General features: G+C 48.7%; 1 protein-coding gene and 1 long non-coding RNA gene across 5 annotated transcripts in view; one reads left to right on the top strand and one right to left on the bottom strand.

The window, feature by feature from the left end:
• Window positions 1-5,285, bottom strand: part of DNAJA4 (DnaJ heat shock protein family (Hsp40) member A4) — a 16,564-nt gene extending 11,279 nt beyond the window's left edge. For 2 of the 3 annotated variants that reach the window (XM_004017814.5, XM_042235183.1), the window contains exons 1-2: window positions 5,036-5,285; window positions 4,539-4,677 (exon numbers count right to left, since the gene is read on the bottom strand). In XM_004017814.5, coding sequence (XP_004017863.3) covers window positions 4,539-4,677; window positions 5,036-5,115 — 219 coding nt within the window. In that variant the 5' untranslated portion in view covers window positions 5,116-5,285. Of the gene's footprint in view, window positions 1-4,538; window positions 4,678-4,816; window positions 4,844-5,035 lie in introns of those variants that run through there. The other variant, XM_042235184.2, reaches the window with a different exon arrangement.
• LOC121817100 (uncharacterized) lies at window positions 4,923-16,803 on the top strand. 2 transcript variants are annotated; one of them, XR_006056846.2, is made up of 3 exons: window positions 4,923-5,205; window positions 5,404-14,817; window positions 16,537-16,803. It is a non-coding gene; the product is annotated as an uncharacterized LOC121817100 (long non-coding RNA). The 2 variants fall into 2 exon arrangements; XR_009597233.1 differs by having other exon boundaries at window positions 4,923-14,817.

Raw genomic sequence — 16,803 nt, 5'->3', positions numbered from 1 at the left:
CTGGGTTGGGAAGATCCCCTGGAGGAGTAAATGGCACTCCAGTATTCCTGCCCAGAAAATCCCATGGATAGCGGAGTCTGGCTATGGTTTACATAACTACGGTTATGTAAAAGATATTGTTTTCCCCAGGAGAAACATTTAGGGCTGACAGGTTATGATGTGTGCAACTTACTTTCAAAAGCTTTAGCAGATAATAGTAATAGAGATGGGGAAAGCAAATGTGGCGACATACTTATAATCAGTGAAAGTGGGTGAAAGAAACACATGTTTGTTGTACCATTCTTGTCTTCTCTGTAGATACAGAGAAGTTTTTAACATAAATCACTATAAAACATCCAAAATCCATCCCTTCTCACCACCACTGCCTGCCCAGGCACAGGCCACCCTCTTTGGCCTGGATAACAGCAGTGACTTCCTAGTGGATTCCTACCTTCCACCCTCAGCCCAGCTTTCAGTCTTCTGCGCCCAGCAGCCAGAACTTGCCAGCTAATCATGTCAACCCTCTGCCTCAAGCCTTTCAAGGGGCCCATTTCACTTGGAGTAAAACCTAATTCTTATCCTCATCTACAAGCTCAACTTGACACCACTGCCTCCAGCTCCCTGAAATTCTGCTTGGGCTCTACCGGCCTCCTCACTGTTCCCCAACACCTGAGCACTTACTGTAGGGGTTTGTGTCCCCCACTGCAATGTCAGTTCCCCGAGGACAGGGAGTTAGGTCAGCTGTGTCCACTAGCACATCCAAGCCTAAAACGCTGCCGAGCATGTAGAAGGCACTTGGGAAATACTTGTTACATGAATGGCTCGATTCTGGGAATTGAGAAATGAATAAATGAAATAGAGTCTTGGTTCTTCAGAGGTATGGTTTAGTCTGTGAGACAGATGTCTATATAAACATCCTATTGTAGATGGCTCCAGAAAGCATACAGGGAAAAAAGTGCTCTGAATATATAAATATGGAAATGACAGAGACACTAGGTTTTCTCCTGTACTGCAGATCCTGGATGGAGATCTAATAAGTAATAATAAATAATCAATGATAGCTAATAAGTAATAGCTAACAACTGAGTAATTTAAAAAACTGTCTCAGAGATATCAGAGTCATACTCAAGGTAGTTAGGTCTTTTGATATATTGATTCTTGCACCCATTTCTGTAAAGAAAGAGGCAGCATTCACTACTACTCCTTTCCACAGCAGAAAAAGAAGGTTTAGGGATGAGGTGCAAGGCACGGAAGATCAGAAAGCAATCAGGCCAGGCTGCCCCGAGAGAGTCCCTGGGGTCTGCACTGGGTAAATATACTTCATGAAGTATATTCACTAGGTAAATATACTAGGGAAGTATATTCACGAGGTAAATAGTCACTAGGTAAATACACTTCATGTCCGCTAGAAACACTCACCAAATATTATGGATACTTGAAAAGACACTTGCACTTAACAGAACAGGTGATTAATCTACAAAGGAAAAGGAATGCCCTTTTCCTTGTGGCATTCAACCAGAAGCCAGATCTCAGGAGGGCATGGGGCTCCCACAACCCCGGGGGTCTCAGCACTCCAGAGTCTAATTCAGGTCCGTGCCTGACCCCACTCTCACAGCAGGAGATTAGTACTCTGTCCAGCTCACCTTTCAGACAGTAATAATCTGCCATAGGACTGCTTTGGTTTTTTTTTTCCTTTGGTCTCTGCTGCAGCGTGTGGGCTTCACAGCCTTGTGGCATGTGGGATCTTAGTCCCCCGACCAAGGATCCAACAACCTTCATGCCCTGCACTGGAAGGCAGATTCTTAACTACTGGGCCACCAGCGAAGTCCCTGCCACAAGACTTTTAATAAGATTATTATGCAGCTGGAAAAATGGCTTTGGAGACTATGCAGCAACTTGGGAAAGCACTGATGGTAAAATATTAACTGGTGAGGGGAAAAAGACCTATGTGCCCAGATGCCCGTATATAGTCACTCTGGAAAAAGGCTGGAAGGAAGCACAGCCACAGCAGTGAGGGTCATGTGTAATAGTGGGTTTTCCTCAATATCCTGACATTTCCTGTACAGTGCTGCCCTCTTCATATTTTTGAATTTGAACGTCTGTCATTCAAACTGAAAGTTACAATGAAATTGCCCAAACGAGCAAACTCATCTCCAAAGCTGGCTGGGTTTAACAGCCACGACTCTACCCACCCCAGTCACAGCCCCTGAAAGGGACTCGCTTACCGACACACTGCCTGTGTGTCTTTCAGAAAACCAGCTGCAGAAAAGTAGAGACTCCACACAGAGCATCTGACAACAAGCACAGGCACCCAGTGCTTAGCAACACAGGACAACAGGGCCCAAAACAAAGGCCAACACCCCAGCAGCCTTCTCAGTGGCCCCGGAGCAAGGAGCAAGGGACTGGGTTAGTCTATTGTTGAAGAGACGTTAGTACAGTGACTAACTTAGCAGGAAAAAAATAAAGAAGGTCCCGCCTATGGCAAATAAAGTAGACAAGAACCAAATAGGCTCGCACAAAGAAGCAAAGGCTGACACATTGTGCCCAGTACATAGAAGGACCAGAAAGGAGTCATCTGGTGAATGAACACATGAGTCCTCTCTAGGCAACCTATAGTAGAGTTTCTACAAACTCTGTCCCCAGTCTCCTCAACCCCTTTCGTTTCTGGGGAATATGGGCAGCATAATTAAAGGAGGTTGAGGACAAGTGGTTCTCACTATGGTCAGAGGCAGTCCCCTGGAAGAAGTTTTAGCTGAGAACTAAATTAAAGGGCTTTATCCCCTTCATGGACGGTGGGGAGAGAGAAGTACTGTATTCCTGAAACATCATAGAACCCCTCCCCTACCTCCCTCTAAGCTGAAAGGGACCTGCCAGACACTTCAAGAGTCTCACTAATTCAATACCTGGTTATAAATATTAGTTTAAAACAAATCAACCATCTCTGCTCAGATATGCAAGGCAACACCTACAGAAATGTATTACTGGTCAAGTCTAATTTTAAAAAAAGCTTCAGAACACCAGCAGCCGACTCACTCCAACTGCAGGCACACAGCCATGATTTACGCTTGAACAGAGCTTTGAGATCTGACCTGAACCGGGGTCAGAGGCTGTCCCACACGCTGCCCCTGAAACGTGAAATTAGAAGCCTGGCTGTGCTCTCCTTAAAGGATGTTCTCAGAAACAGCCTACAATGAATAGAGGGAGCAAATCTATGAATCACCAACACTACATAAAAAGCCAGTGACTTTCAAAGCTACAGTAAGCCACCTAAATATAGATGAGAAAGAACACAAGTAACAGACAAATGGTCTTACAGGAAAGCATTTTAAACTTGTGACAGCCACACTCGGCACATGTGGCTAAATATAAACATTCTATCACTGTTGCCACCCAGCCAACCTTCTTAGGCAGCTTTCTCCAGCTTGCAAACGCTCCCACAGACAGGTATTTTGATCCTGGCGCTGTTTCGGGCAAGTCTAAGTGTTAGAGGAGTGAACTACAGCTTCAAAAGTGGTCCAAGTGTCATCGCTATCACCTACTACAAAACCCCACCTCCCAACAACCATCCAGGACATCCCAAGTTTTATAAGACAACAGCAAGAAGTCAGAGGAGGAGTGAGAAGGCCAATAAGCTTTCCCAAGGATAAATGCCTCATCCTTCTAAACACCTGCTCTGGTGGGTAACAAGCCTCGGGCATAAAAAGCAGGTTGATTCTTCTCTCCTATGAACAGGATGAAAAAGTTTCACTTAGGCCTTTCATTTATGTATGCAGAGCATTGTTTAGCCTATTATTGGTCCTTAAGGTCAACTGCGGGTCATCGGTCACAGAAAACCCAGAATGTTCATATAAAATGATGTCAGGTTAAAGATCTCCATGTCTCTGTCTAATAAAGAAAAGGTGATTAGTCAGTGTCTGACAACCTTGATCGGGCAGGACATAGGCACACAGGACAAAGTCAGCTATTCTCCAGAGGGACACCGGGATGTCCAAGGTACTAGCTCAGATTAAAGAAATTCATCTCCAAGGCTTGTGCATCAACAGAGAAAAACAGAACAAGACTAACTCAAATCCAGTCGTTCCCAGCAGGAACACAACTTCTGATCGCGTGTGCCTCAGTTTCCCTGCGTGCTGGCAGCCTTTCCTAGAGGAATGTCCGTAAACCCTAGGAGAACGGGGGCCCTCACGTTTCCGTCCCGGCCCTCCCCCGCATTCAGAGGCGCCCCCTAAACACTTGTGGAGCGACCAGAGGAATGAATGGGCCGAGCGGGGAGTCGCCAGGGGTCACCAGTCCTGATACTCCGCCCGGCGAGCCTGGGGCTCGGCGAAGTGCCCTCCATCTGACCGCGCCGCGCCCCCTCGGCCTCGGGCCACCCCAGGGCCCGGCCCGGCCCGGCCCCGCGGCGGGGTGCTCGCGGCACCTGGCGACCGCCTCCTCAGCAAGCGTGGCTCGGGTTCCCCGCCGCCTTCAATAATTCACAGCCCCCGAGCTGCGGGCTGAATAATTGACGGCGGGCCCCGCGCGAGCCCGGCCCGCGCCGCCCCGAGCCCGGCCAGCACCTTCTCGCCCTCATCCGGGTTCTTGTCTGGGTGGTACTTGAGCGCCAGCTTCCGATAGGCCTTCTTGATCTCCTCCGGGGAGGCGCTGGGCTTCACCCCCAGGATGTCATAGTACTGGGTCTCCTTCACCATCTTGTCTCTGCGGGGTGGGGCGGGCAGGACGGTCAGCGCGCCCCGGACGCCCCCGCCGGGCCCCCGGCCCGCGCCCCCGCCGCCCGCCCGCGCGTCACGGTCACGGCCGCCGCCGCCGCCCTCCCGCCCGCCCGCGCCGGGCCGACCTCCGCGCCCGGCACCGCCGCACTCGAGCCGCCGGCTCCTCCGCGGCGGGTTTTATCCGGCGCCGGCGGAAGGTTCCGCAAGGAGACAGTGACGCCACAAAGGCCCAGAACCTTCGCGGAGGTTCCGGCGGCGCCTGGACCTGGTGGGCTGGGGCGCGGCGACAGGTTCTCGGCCGGGACTCCCGACGCCCCGGCCCGGCGCGACACCCCCCGGCTCACCCGGTATCCTCGGTCGTCTGCTCCTCCGGCCGCCCGTCTGACTCCCCGGAGCTCCAGTTCTGACTGCCGCCCCGGGCCATGTTGGGGTGTTTGGAAGACGGCTTCGGCGTGGAGGGCGCCTTCCGACGGCCGTCCCGCCGACGCGAGGCCGTCCCCTTTCCCTTCCGCGGGTCCGTGGGTCTGGCCGGCTCGAGGATCGGGTGGTCTGGAGGGCAGCGTCGGCGGGAACCCTGCCCCAAGGGGTTGGACTGGGAGGGCTGCGCCCCGCGTTCCCCACCCGGCCTCTCCCTGGGGGTGTGGCCGTCCTCTTGTTTGGTCATGGCTGGGATGCGCCCTGAGGCCTGCCTCGTATTGTTGCATTTTTTTAGGGGTTTTGAGTGGGTAGGGGCCCTCTACTGTGCTAGGGCCGCATTTCCCGAGGCCCTGCAGCTGCTGGCACCTCCCCTGGGGCATCTTCAAGGCTGAGGTGAGCCAAAGCCCTTCCAGGTGCGTACAGTGGTGCTTTGCTGGCCCCAGCTGTGGATGGTGGTCTCTCAACTACCCACAACTGGGAACCCCTGAAGTCTCCCAAGAGTAAGCAGTGACGTCCCCCAGATGACGCCCGTTAGATAGGAGCAGTGACATCCCCTATGTCTCCCAAAGGTGGGCAGAGACCCCTCCTCCTCCGAACCACCCAGGTTGGTCCAGGCTGGTGGGCGCAATGGGCGTGGGGAGTCGGGTAGGAGAGTGGTTCTGGAGACTGCAGCAGGACCCTCCCTGCCTGGTGCGGTAACAAGACCCTGACTTCTTCCGCTGTGCCCAGCTCCCGGTGGGTGCCTGGGAACCAGGATCGCTACTCACTGTAGTGACGTGGGCGTGGCAGGCAGCACTATCAGAGAATTGCAGGCCTTCTGCTCCAGCCCAGCCTTGACTTTGCGGGTGGAGCGCTGTCAGGAAGGGGAGGCCGCTGCTCACCTTCCTGGGATCCCTTGGCCTCGTTTTGGGTCCTGTGGCTGAGGCGAGCACCATACCCTCCTCCAGGTAGTCAGTGGGGGTGAGAAATGACTTTTAACTTCCGAGAGAAATTAAGCTGCTCATTTTTGTTCTTGGAAACATTGCTTTTCCCCTCTCAATTAGACCACTGGAGAGCAGAGAATGCTCAGAGCTGGAAGTCAACAAGCTTGATTCCATATCCAGATGTTATTAACTAGATAAGCCTTAGCCTCTCTGAACTTGTTTCTTCATCAGCAGGACATGGTTATTGCCACTTGCCTGCCACCCCCACGGGGCTCTTGCAGGGATCAAATGGGATGATGACTGAAGGCTTCTAAGACAGTGGATCTCAAACCTGGCTGTTCATGGGGATCACTTGGGCGCGTCTAAAAATCCCTGTGTCCAGGCTGCACCCCAGACTAATCGCATCCAAACTTCTCTTGGTGGAACCCAAGTGTCAGTCCTTTTCAAGTTCTCCAGGTGATTCCAGCGTGCAGCCAGAGCTGAGAGCCACTGCCCTACACCACACATTTACCCAGATTCAGTAGTCTGAACCAGCGACTGGCAGGAAGGGCCTATGTGAGTGGTCAGAGCCCAGATGCATAGAATGGGACTGTGAACTCTGGAATCAGTGAGACCTAGGTTCCAGTTGCTACATCAGGCTGCCTGCCCTTGGGCAGGCGATTTAACTGAGCCTTAGATTCCTCAGCCTTTTAATAGGGATAATATTAACAGTATCTGCCTCACGACCTCCTCAAGCAGCTGGCACATGGTCTCATCGCACCATGATGCATTTTGTTCTTTTTGCTTTTATCTAAGCTGAAAAGTGTTAGTCACTCATGTCCAGCTCTTTGTGACCCATGGACTGTAGCCCACCAGTTTCTCTGTCTATGGAACTCTCCAAGCAAGAATCTGGAGTGGGTTGCCATTTCCTTCTCCAGGGGATCTTCCTGATCCAGGGGTTGAAACTGAATCTCCCACATTGAAGGCAGATTCTTTACCGACTGAGGCACCAGGGAAGCCCTATCTAAGCTGAAGAAGCTGACAAAGATTCTTTCCTTTATGAAACTCTAGCCAGGCTCCTCGGAGCCCTTTTCTCCACCTTGGCCTCAACCTTGACCTGTAAAGACTCAAACACGTACTAACGTAGTTTCTAACTGCTCAAGACTGCCTCCCTAAGATGACACCAACACTGCCCCAGACTGCTTGCCTGAGGAAAACTCAGGGCTGCCAAAGATTTTTATTGTCTGTTCCAGCCAGCCCCTGAGGGCGGGGCCTCTGTCTTCTGATCTCCGTGGGACAGTTGAATTCTAACTCTTCTGATCTCCGTGGGACAGTTGAATTCTAACTTCAGTAATATCAGCTAGCAGACGCTGTTGGCCTAGTTGAATTTACACTTGACCTGTGGTAATTTTTCACGTCTCTGACTCTCCTGAGCACCGCCCCCCTTGCCTCCCTCCCTTCTCCTTCATTTTCACTTTAAAATAGCCAGCTATTTCTGTGCAGATTAAAGCAGAGTTCAGTTCATGCTGGTCTCTTTTCCTTATTGCAGTAGTTACTACTGATTACAGTCTCTCTCTACCACTTCAGCTAGCATCCAGGTTTGTTTACCTTTTACAAAGCCTTTGAAGTTCTAGGACATTTGTTGCCTCCTATGCATGGGAGGATTTGAGGCTGTGTATAGACATTACTTACTCTATCCATTCTGTTTGTTTTCAGGATTCACTTTTTCTTCATTGCAACCTTTATTGAAAATGACATTGGTTTTGGAGTCACAGAAAGCAATGTAAAGTTTCCTCTTTATTTTTTTTAATTCAGGTTAAAAATGTAGATAAATATGTAAGGTAAGTAATAACTTATAAGTAAGTATATGATAGGGCGGGTGGCGCAGAAGAAAGCAAGAATTGTGGTACTTGGAAACTAGGGAAATGCCGATCCAATTGCACCCCCGTCACTTTGCAGCTGAGGAGACTTCTAGATGAAGAGGCAAAACTGAAAGGCATAGACTGGGCATCTCCCCGACTTCCAGTATCAGAGTCCCCTTGTGACCCAGGGTGGCAGGAGAGCCAAAGCAGGCAGAGAAGTAGCTCTCGCCAAAGCTGCCTGGAACAGGTTCTCCGTAGAGTCAGCTGAAGGGGGAAAGCCATCCATGAATGGGGAAGGGGGCTGGAAGGACTTCTGGGGGAGGGTCTGAGGCTTAGACCAGGGAGTGAGAGCCGCCTGGCACAGAGGTGGGAGGGAGGGGTTCGTGCTGAAGGGACAGTAGAATAAAGGCAGAGAGCACAGTGGCCTGGATGAAGGCCTCTGATTTTGGAGAGAAGTGGAGATGGGTGCCATCGAGCCCTGAGTGCCTCGGGGAGCAGTTTGTGAGTTTGTTCCTCTTCTAATAGCTCCTTGGAGCCACTGAAGGTTTCAGAGCAGGGGCAGCCTTCTGGGAGGAATAAGCAGTAGCTGTCACCAGGGGCTGGAAGAGGTCTGAGCTGGACATGCAGTTATGGAGCTGACAAGGGCTGGCCTAGAGAGGATGTGTAGAGGGAAGAAGATGGTGTCAAGGAGAAGCCGTGAGGAACACCTGCCTTTAGGAAGTGGGAGGAGGAAGAACAGCCATCAGAGAGCGAAAGGAGAAACCTGCGTGTGGAGTGGAGCTGCAGCGTGAGAGCCGGAGGGATGAAAGGGGCAGAGGGCCAGTGCCCAGGTGGTGCCAGGCCAGGAACCGTGAAGCTGGTGCTTGGTGTGGGTGGGGGCAGGGGGTCGCAGGGTTTCCTCACTGGCAGGATAGTAATTTGTTGGCCCCTAAACAGTGTCAGACTTTATTTTGGTGGGCTCCAAAATCAGTGCAGATGGTGACTGCAGCCATGGAATTAAAAGACGCTTACTCCTTGAAAGGAAAGTTATGACCAACCTAGATAGTATATTGAAAAGCAGAGATATTACTTTGCCAACAAAGGTACGCCTAGTCAAGGCTATGGTTTTTCCAGTGGTCATTTATAGATGTGAGAGTTGGACTGTGAAGAAAGCTGAGCGCTGAAGAATTGATGCTTTTGAACTGTGGTGTTGGAGAAGACTCTTGAGAGTCCCTTGGACTGCAAGGAGATCCAACCAGTCCATTCTGAAGGAGATCAGTCCTGGGTGTTCATTGGAAGGACTGATGCTGAAGCTGAAACTCCAATACTTTGGCCACCTTATGCGAAGAGTTGACTCACTGGAAAAGACCCTGATGCTGGGAGGGTTTGGGAACAGGAGGAGAAGGGGACGACAGAGGATGAGATGGCTGGATGGCATCACTGACTCAATGGACATGAGTTTGAGTGAACTCCGGGGGTTGGTGATGGACAGGGAGGCCTGGCGTGCTGTGACTCATGGGGTTGCAAAGAGTTGGACTTGACTGAGCGACTGAACTGAACTGAAACCAGCAGTTGTCACTCTAGGCCATTGTTTGACTATCCCTAGGGACTTCTGCTTGGAGAGAGTCTGCCTCTCCAAGCCTTTGGGCGTGTGCCTTTGGGCAAACTACCTCTCTCTGAACCTCAATTCCCTCCTCTGTAAAATGAGGGTAAGAACACCGACTTCATGGGTTTATTGTAAAGAGTCATAGGGACAAGTATATATAAAGTACTTAATGTGTTCCTAGAAGAGAGCCAGTGCTCTCAAGATGGGATTTCTTGGTTACACCAAAACAGATGGTTGATGTGCACGCACTGTGTGCCTAGCTCTGTGCTGGGCAGCAGCAGTACAGCACAGGCCGGGTCTGCCCTGGAGGAGCTCACAGACTGGCCAGGCCTGAGCACCTGAACCTAAGCACTCTGGGTAACCCCCAGCATGGGCCCGTTTTGCCAGCACTCCTAGAGTTTTTCCAAGAACTCATATTGAGATAGGTATCCACTGCCATTGTGCTTTAACAAACAAAACCCAAGCTCCTGTGATGTTTGTGTTTGAGGGCATGGTCTCCAAGAGCCCACTTCCTCCTGGAACTCAGCCCGCACACAGAGCGACTGCCCCCAGAGGTTAGGGGGGGCCTCCCATTGTGGCGGAGAAAGAAAGAAAGTGAGGGAGTGGTCAGCCTGCTCCATATTTATACTTTACAGTGTTCCCACCAGGGCACCCCATCTCGTGTGGTCGCAGAGCCCAGAGAGGACGTGTATCCATGCTTTCACATGTCAGGACAGTACGTTCTGCCTCCCAGCACTGGGGAGGAGTGCAAGAAAATCCAAGAGACTCAGAGCCCACAGGGGCCAGCCGGGAGCTAAACCTCCACATCCGAGTTGTGATGAGAGCTACGAAGGAGGAGTATTCTCTTGAGATCTGAGATCTGAGTGATCATGGAGGGGGGTGTGTGTGTGTGTGTGTGTGTATTCTCTTGAGATCTGAGTGATCATGGAGGTCGTGTGTGTATGTGTGTGTGTGTATATGATGTGATGATCATGTTGAGACCTAGAGGTTGAGAAGGAGACTGCCCTGTGGTCCACTGGTAAAGAGTTCCAGGCATAGACAACGGCCCAGGTGAAGCTTCAAGGTGTAAGAATTTGACCTTTTCAAATAATCAGTGTTTCTGGAGCAGAGATGGAGTGGGGTGTTAAAGCCCCCACAGGGCTTTAAGTGGTGCACTTTAAGAAACTGTTGTATATTTATTCCATCATATTTATTGTTTTCCTTTACTGCAACAAAATTGCTATATTGTTATAAACAGCCTCACTGCATACTTTGTGTTCTATTTTCAGTAATGCCAGATGACAAAACATTTCTTGAGTCATTGTGGCTCCAAGTTTTAATTTGGAGACACTTTGCTCTTCTGAGCAAAGCAGCACTTAGATTCAGAAGTGAATCACAAATTTTATGCATCATACTCAAACATTGCAGTGGGGTCACATAAGAGTTCCTGTAGAAACTACAAATATTTTAATTCTATCATACAGTTACCAGATTTTTAAAGCAGCTTTATTGAGGTGTAATTGACACATAATGACAGGCATGTAGTAAAGTGTACCATTTGTAAGGTTTGATATATGTGCATATCTATGAAACTATCAGCCTTAAGGTCGTGAACATTCATCACTGTCCACCGTCATGAGAGCATACACTTAAAAGATGACCTGCCCCCTTGCACTAGTCAGCTGCTCAGCTGGGCCCAGAAGCCTGTTCTGCTGTGTCCTGACTTTGTTCTCTTCAGGAAAGAAACCCATTAGCACCCTTGGGTGTGATGCTTGCTCTAGCATTCTCGAGCTGTGTGACCTTGGGCAAGCTACTTAATTTCACTGCCTCGGTCTCTCATCGTGAAAGATGGTCTGTGAGGCATATCTAAGATTATATATATGATGATACATGCACATATATAAATTATCCAAATGAAAAGCCCTTAAGCTAGTACTTGGCACAGAATGCAATAAATATTGGCCCTTGCTGTTTGATGCAGAGAGCTGTGTAAATGCATTTGCCTAGAAGTATCACATGGGGGAATACAAAAAGCCTCGTAGGATGGAAAGCTGAAATCTGTCTCCCTTCTCCAAGGGAATTGAACTGAGACACTCACCAAATGATGATGCTGTTGTCGGATACCGTGTGTGTCTAGTTAATGCCACTCTTACTTAATAGTTTCTTCAGATCTGTGCATGTCCTGGGCTGGTCCTATCTCAGGTTAAGTATGGTGCCTAGCAAATTACAGACTCTCCCAGACCAGGAGGAGGAGCTGGCGTCTCCCCTAGACACTCAGGCTGTCATCAGTTCCCCTCTCTCTCTCCCCATTACCAGAGGCTGTGGCTGCTGCTCAGAGAAGTCTCCCAGGTCTGTCCTCTGGCTTAAGGCAAGCCCTGTCCTCCTTGCCTTGCCCCCTCTAAGCGTTCTCCTTCCTTGCCAGCTACTTATGCAGCAGCCAAATGGTGAAATTCCAGAAGCTCAGTTCTGTTCCAGTCACAGCCCAGGTCTAAATCGTCTGATGGATCCTTGAACAGGATAATCAAATCCAAATCCTTTCCCTTGGCATTGAAGTCTCTCCATGGTCTTAACCCGGCTCACCCTTCTTGGCTCCAAGCTCAGAACCCTTATTTGTACTGTCAGGATAGCGCAGTGCTGTTCCCCAGCTCAGGACTTGGGAGAACAAGCCTGGAATTTGTTCAGAAGCAGAGAGACGCTGCAGTTCTATTATGATGACGGGGACATAACATTTAAAGAAACATGGACATCTCAGTACCTGGCTTTGAGCTGTTCTCAGAACGGACACCATCTTTGAAAAAAATATGTCAGGAAACACATTAGAGAGGAGTTTGAGATTTTCTGGGCAAGGCCTTAAAAGACAATGGCAAATCACCTGGCATGACACACAGGAAGACTTTTTACATCCTGAGGAAGGAGTGTGGAGAAGAGAAGAGGGCAGAGAGCTGGTAAGACGAAGAGCGGCTTGAATGATAGGGGCTGTCAGCACCTCTGTCTCCTGACCTCCTCCGCACCCACCCATCTTTAGCCTCTAAACTCACAAATGTGGGCAGGGGGGTTGTGAGTGAGTAACATTAATGCATGTGTGCAAGGGTGTGTGTGTGTGTGTGTGTGTGTGTGTGTGTGTGTGTGTGTAGGGTAGATCTGGAAGAAGGGGTTGAGCATATTATACAGGGACCCTTAGCCTCTGGGAAGCATAAAAGTTTTCAGGAGAGCTCTAGAATACTACAGGCTGTCCATTTTGGGGGATTTGAGCCTATTTTACCTGCTTTAATGATCATTTAGTTTCATTTATAATTGTTATTTTTGTCATTACCAAAAAAATACCCTCTAAAAACCTCCTGGGAGAAACACAGAAGAAAAAACAATTTTGCTGCAAAAAGAGATCCTTTAGAAATGCTTGCTTGTCAGAAATATATTTTTCTTTTCTGGTTAGCTGACAAGTGGTTTGTGGAAGAGGGCCCTAGAAAACATCAGGCTCTGAACAAAGAAATGAAAATGGCCAGTAACCATCCTTCAGAAGTTCAGCCTCACCACTCATCAAAGAAATGGAAGTTTAAACAGCAGCAAGGCATATTGTTTGCCAGCAAGGGCCAGGAGAGGCTGAATCTCTGCAGAAACCTCTGGTCGCTGTGCAGTGGAGCGAGAAAGTGCCATGAGGCCAGGTGACAGGTGTCTTGAACTTGGGTCCATGTCCCACTTGCAGCATTCACAAGAAGCACATCCCACTATACACCCAGAGACAGGAGGCAGAGCTCAGAAAATCCCCCCGTTAACCTGAGAGGGACCATCATAACCCCTCAAAAGGCCAAACTTTTATCATATTAAGAGTTTTGTGTACTTTATTAAAATATACATTATACATAGTAAAATTCTCAGTCATCTGATCAGTGACCACCATCCAGATGGAGAGAGAACATTTTCATCACCCTAGAAGGTTTCATGACAGTAGTCACGCCTTACCCATGGTTTCACTTTCCACCATTTCAGTTAACCTAAGGTCAAAGTTTTAATGTTCAAAAAATTCCAAAAATAACTCAAAAATTTTAAATTGCATGCCATTTTGAGTAGCATAATGAATTCTCACACCATCCTGTGTATCCCACCTGCTAGTCACTTAGTAACGATGTCTGTTATCAGATCAATTGCCATAGTATCGCAATGCTTGTGTACAGGTAACCCCTATTTTACTTAATGGCCCCAAAGCCCAAGAGTTCAGTTCAGTCACTCTGTCATGTCCGACTCTGCGACCCATGAACCGCAGCACGCCAGGCCTCCCTGTCCATCACCAACTCCCGGAGTTCACCCAAACTCATGTCCATCAAGTTGGTGATGCCACCCAACCATCTCATCCTCTGTTGTCCCCTTCTCCTGCCCTCAATCTTACCAGGGTCTCTTCCAATGAGTCAGCTCTTTGGAACAGGTGGCCAAAGTATAGTGATGCTGACAGTTGAGATAACACCAAAGAGAGGCCATAAAGTGCCTCCTGAAAGGGAAAAGGGAAAGGTCTCAATCAGGAAAGAAAACAAATTGTATGCTGAGGTTGCTGAGATCTAAGATAAGAAGGAATCTTTTATCAGTGAAATTGTGAAGAAGGAAAAAGAAATTTGAGCTAGATTTGCCGTCACCTCTCAAACTGCAAGAGTTATGGCTGAGATTTCCCTGGTGGCCCAGTGGTTAAGGCTCTGAGTGCCCACTGCAGCGGGCACAGCTTTGATCCCTCATCCGGGAACTAAGATCCCACATGCATTGCAGCACGGTCAATAAAATAATAAATATTTATTATTTTAATAAGAATAATAAATATCCTTTTAAAAGAATTATTTTTAAAAAAAGACTTAATGGTCACCATACACGACAAGTCTTAGTGCAGGTGGAAAAGGCATGAAATTTGTACAATAAGGAATTTTGAGAGAGAGGACGTTCACAAAAATTTTACTATAGTGTGTTGTAGCCATTTCCTTCTCCAGAGGATCTTCCTGACCCAGGGATCAAACCCAGGTCTCCTGCACTGCAGGTGGATTCTTTACCATCTGAGCCACCGAGGAAGCCTTACACATTTCCATCCAGTTTCAAGCTGGGGACCTTTTGCTTGTGAGACAAAGGATAACAACTACACTATGGAAATGCTCACCTTAATTGTATTTTATTATTGTTATTATCAATCTCTTAATGTGCCTAGTTTATAAATTAAACTATCACAGTTATATATGCATGGGAAAAAATAGTATATGTGTGGCTCAGTATTGTCTCTGGTCTCAGGCATCCACTGGGGATCTTGGAACGAATGTGCCTACAGATAAGAGGCAAGCACTGTATCCTGAGCTGTCACCGCAAATGGAGTCAGCTCTTACTGTTGAACTCCACATCCATGGGGCCATACCGTATGTATATTTTTTGGTCTGGTTACTTTTGCTCATTGTATATTTGAGATTTATCTATGGCTATATATGTATCAGTAGTTCATCTGCACTGATGAGAAGTATTCTGTTGTTTGGATAGAATGCTGCTACTGCTAAGTCGCTTTAGTCGTGTCCAACTCTGTGCAACCCCACAGACGGCAGCCCACCAGGCTCCCCCGTCCCTGGGATTCTCCAGGCAAGAACACTGGAGTGGGTTGCCATTTCCTTCTCCAATGCATGAAAGTGAATAGTGAAAGTGAAGTCGCTCAGTCGTGTCCGACTCTCAGCGACCCCATGGACTGCAGCCCACCAGGCTCCTCTGTCCATGGGATTTTCCAGGCAAGAGTTGTTTATCCATTATCCTGATGATGGACTTTTGCGATGTTTCCTATTGTAGTCTGTCATGAATAAAGCTGCTGTACAAATCTTTGTTTAAACATATGTCTTCCTTTCAGGGCTTCCCAAGTGCCCTAGGGGTAAAGAACCCAACTGCCAATGCGGGAGACATAGATTCAATCCCTGCGTCGCGAAGATTCCCTGGAGGAGGGAATGGCTACAACACACTGTAGTAAAATTTATGTGAATGTCATCTCTCTTAAAATTCCTTACTGTACACATTTGCCTTTTTCACTTTCACTAAGCACTCCAGTATTCTTGCCTGGAGAATCCCTGTGGACAGAGGAGCTTGGCAGGCGACCGTCCATAGCGTCATGAAGGGTCAGACATGACTGAAGTGACTTAGCGCACGCACACACATGCACATGGCTTCATTTCTGATCAGCAAATACCCAGGAGTGGGCTTACTCGGTCATAGCATAGGTGTATATTTAATTGCTAAACAGTGTTTCCTAGTTACTCCTTTCTGGGGCTTCCCTGTTGTCTCAGCAGTAAAGAATTCTGCCAGTGCATGAGACAAGGGTTCAGTTCCTGGGTCGGGAAGATTCCCTTGGAGAAGGAAATGGCAATCCACTCCAGTGTTCTTGCCTGGGAAATCCCTTGGACAAAGGAGCCTGGGGGGCTATACAGTCCATGGGGTTGCAAAGAGTTGTAGGCGACTGAGTGATAAACAACAGCAACCCCCATGATATACGCCCACCAGCAAAGTGTATGAGTTCCAGTTGCCTTTGTCTTTGTCAGCACTACGTTTTGTCAATGTTTTTAACTTTAATCCTTTTTTGGTGAATGTGTAGTCATACATCATGGTTTTAATCTTCATTTCCCTGAGAACTAAAAATGCTGAGCAACTTTTTATGTACTTACTGTTTCAGAATTTACAGGGGCAGATAGATCAAGGACGCAGAAAATAATGGAGTGAGATCCCCTGAGGGCAAAACACCTCCAAATTGAGGAGTGGATTTTCTTTTCTGTCCCTTTTGCTTCTATGCAGTGATCCCAGGAGCCAAGGGAGGCAATTCTTGGCAGCCATGGTAGGGTGACAGTGGCCAGCCTGCCTGGCTATGAAGTAGTCAGCGTATCTATTGCTCCCTGCTTCTTTGCTCCCTGGAGCATCTTGAAAAACCTCATTCTCAAGGCTGGGGCCCCCTCATCCTGTCAGTTCTGTAAGGCCTTCTATAGCCTTCCTGTTGAGTGGGGCAACATTACTGATTCCTGGCTAATGGAAAGTTAAGGGAAGGTACAGACACAACTTCAGGCCCACAAAATCCTCCTGCATAATCCTCCACTCTCTTTCTCTCTCTGCAGGCTGCTAATTGACCGCTGACCTCCTCGGAAGCCACCTGTGGAATTGTGGAACCACCTTAGGCCTGGGCATCTATATGGCTGTGTGAAGCAGAGTTCCCCTGCCCCCCCCCCACCGCCGCTCCCCACCAACACACATACCCATACTTCTCAGGAACAGCCATTTGGGGCTTTATATGTGCAATAAGTAAATCTATGCTATGTAAGACTATTGCAATTTGGGGACTTTCCTAATACAGCAGCTAACTATATCCTAACTGATAGAGACCA

Source organism: Ovis aries, chromosome 18 (assembly GCF_016772045.2).
Source record: "Ovis aries strain OAR_USU_Benz2616 breed Rambouillet chromosome 18, ARS-UI_Ramb_v3.0, whole genome shotgun sequence".
In the NCBI taxonomy this organism is placed as follows: Eukaryota; Metazoa; Chordata; class Mammalia; order Artiodactyla; family Bovidae; genus Ovis; species Ovis aries.
The sequence above is the reverse complement of the archived record's forward strand: the minus strand, read 5'-3'. Positions and strand labels throughout refer to the sequence as shown.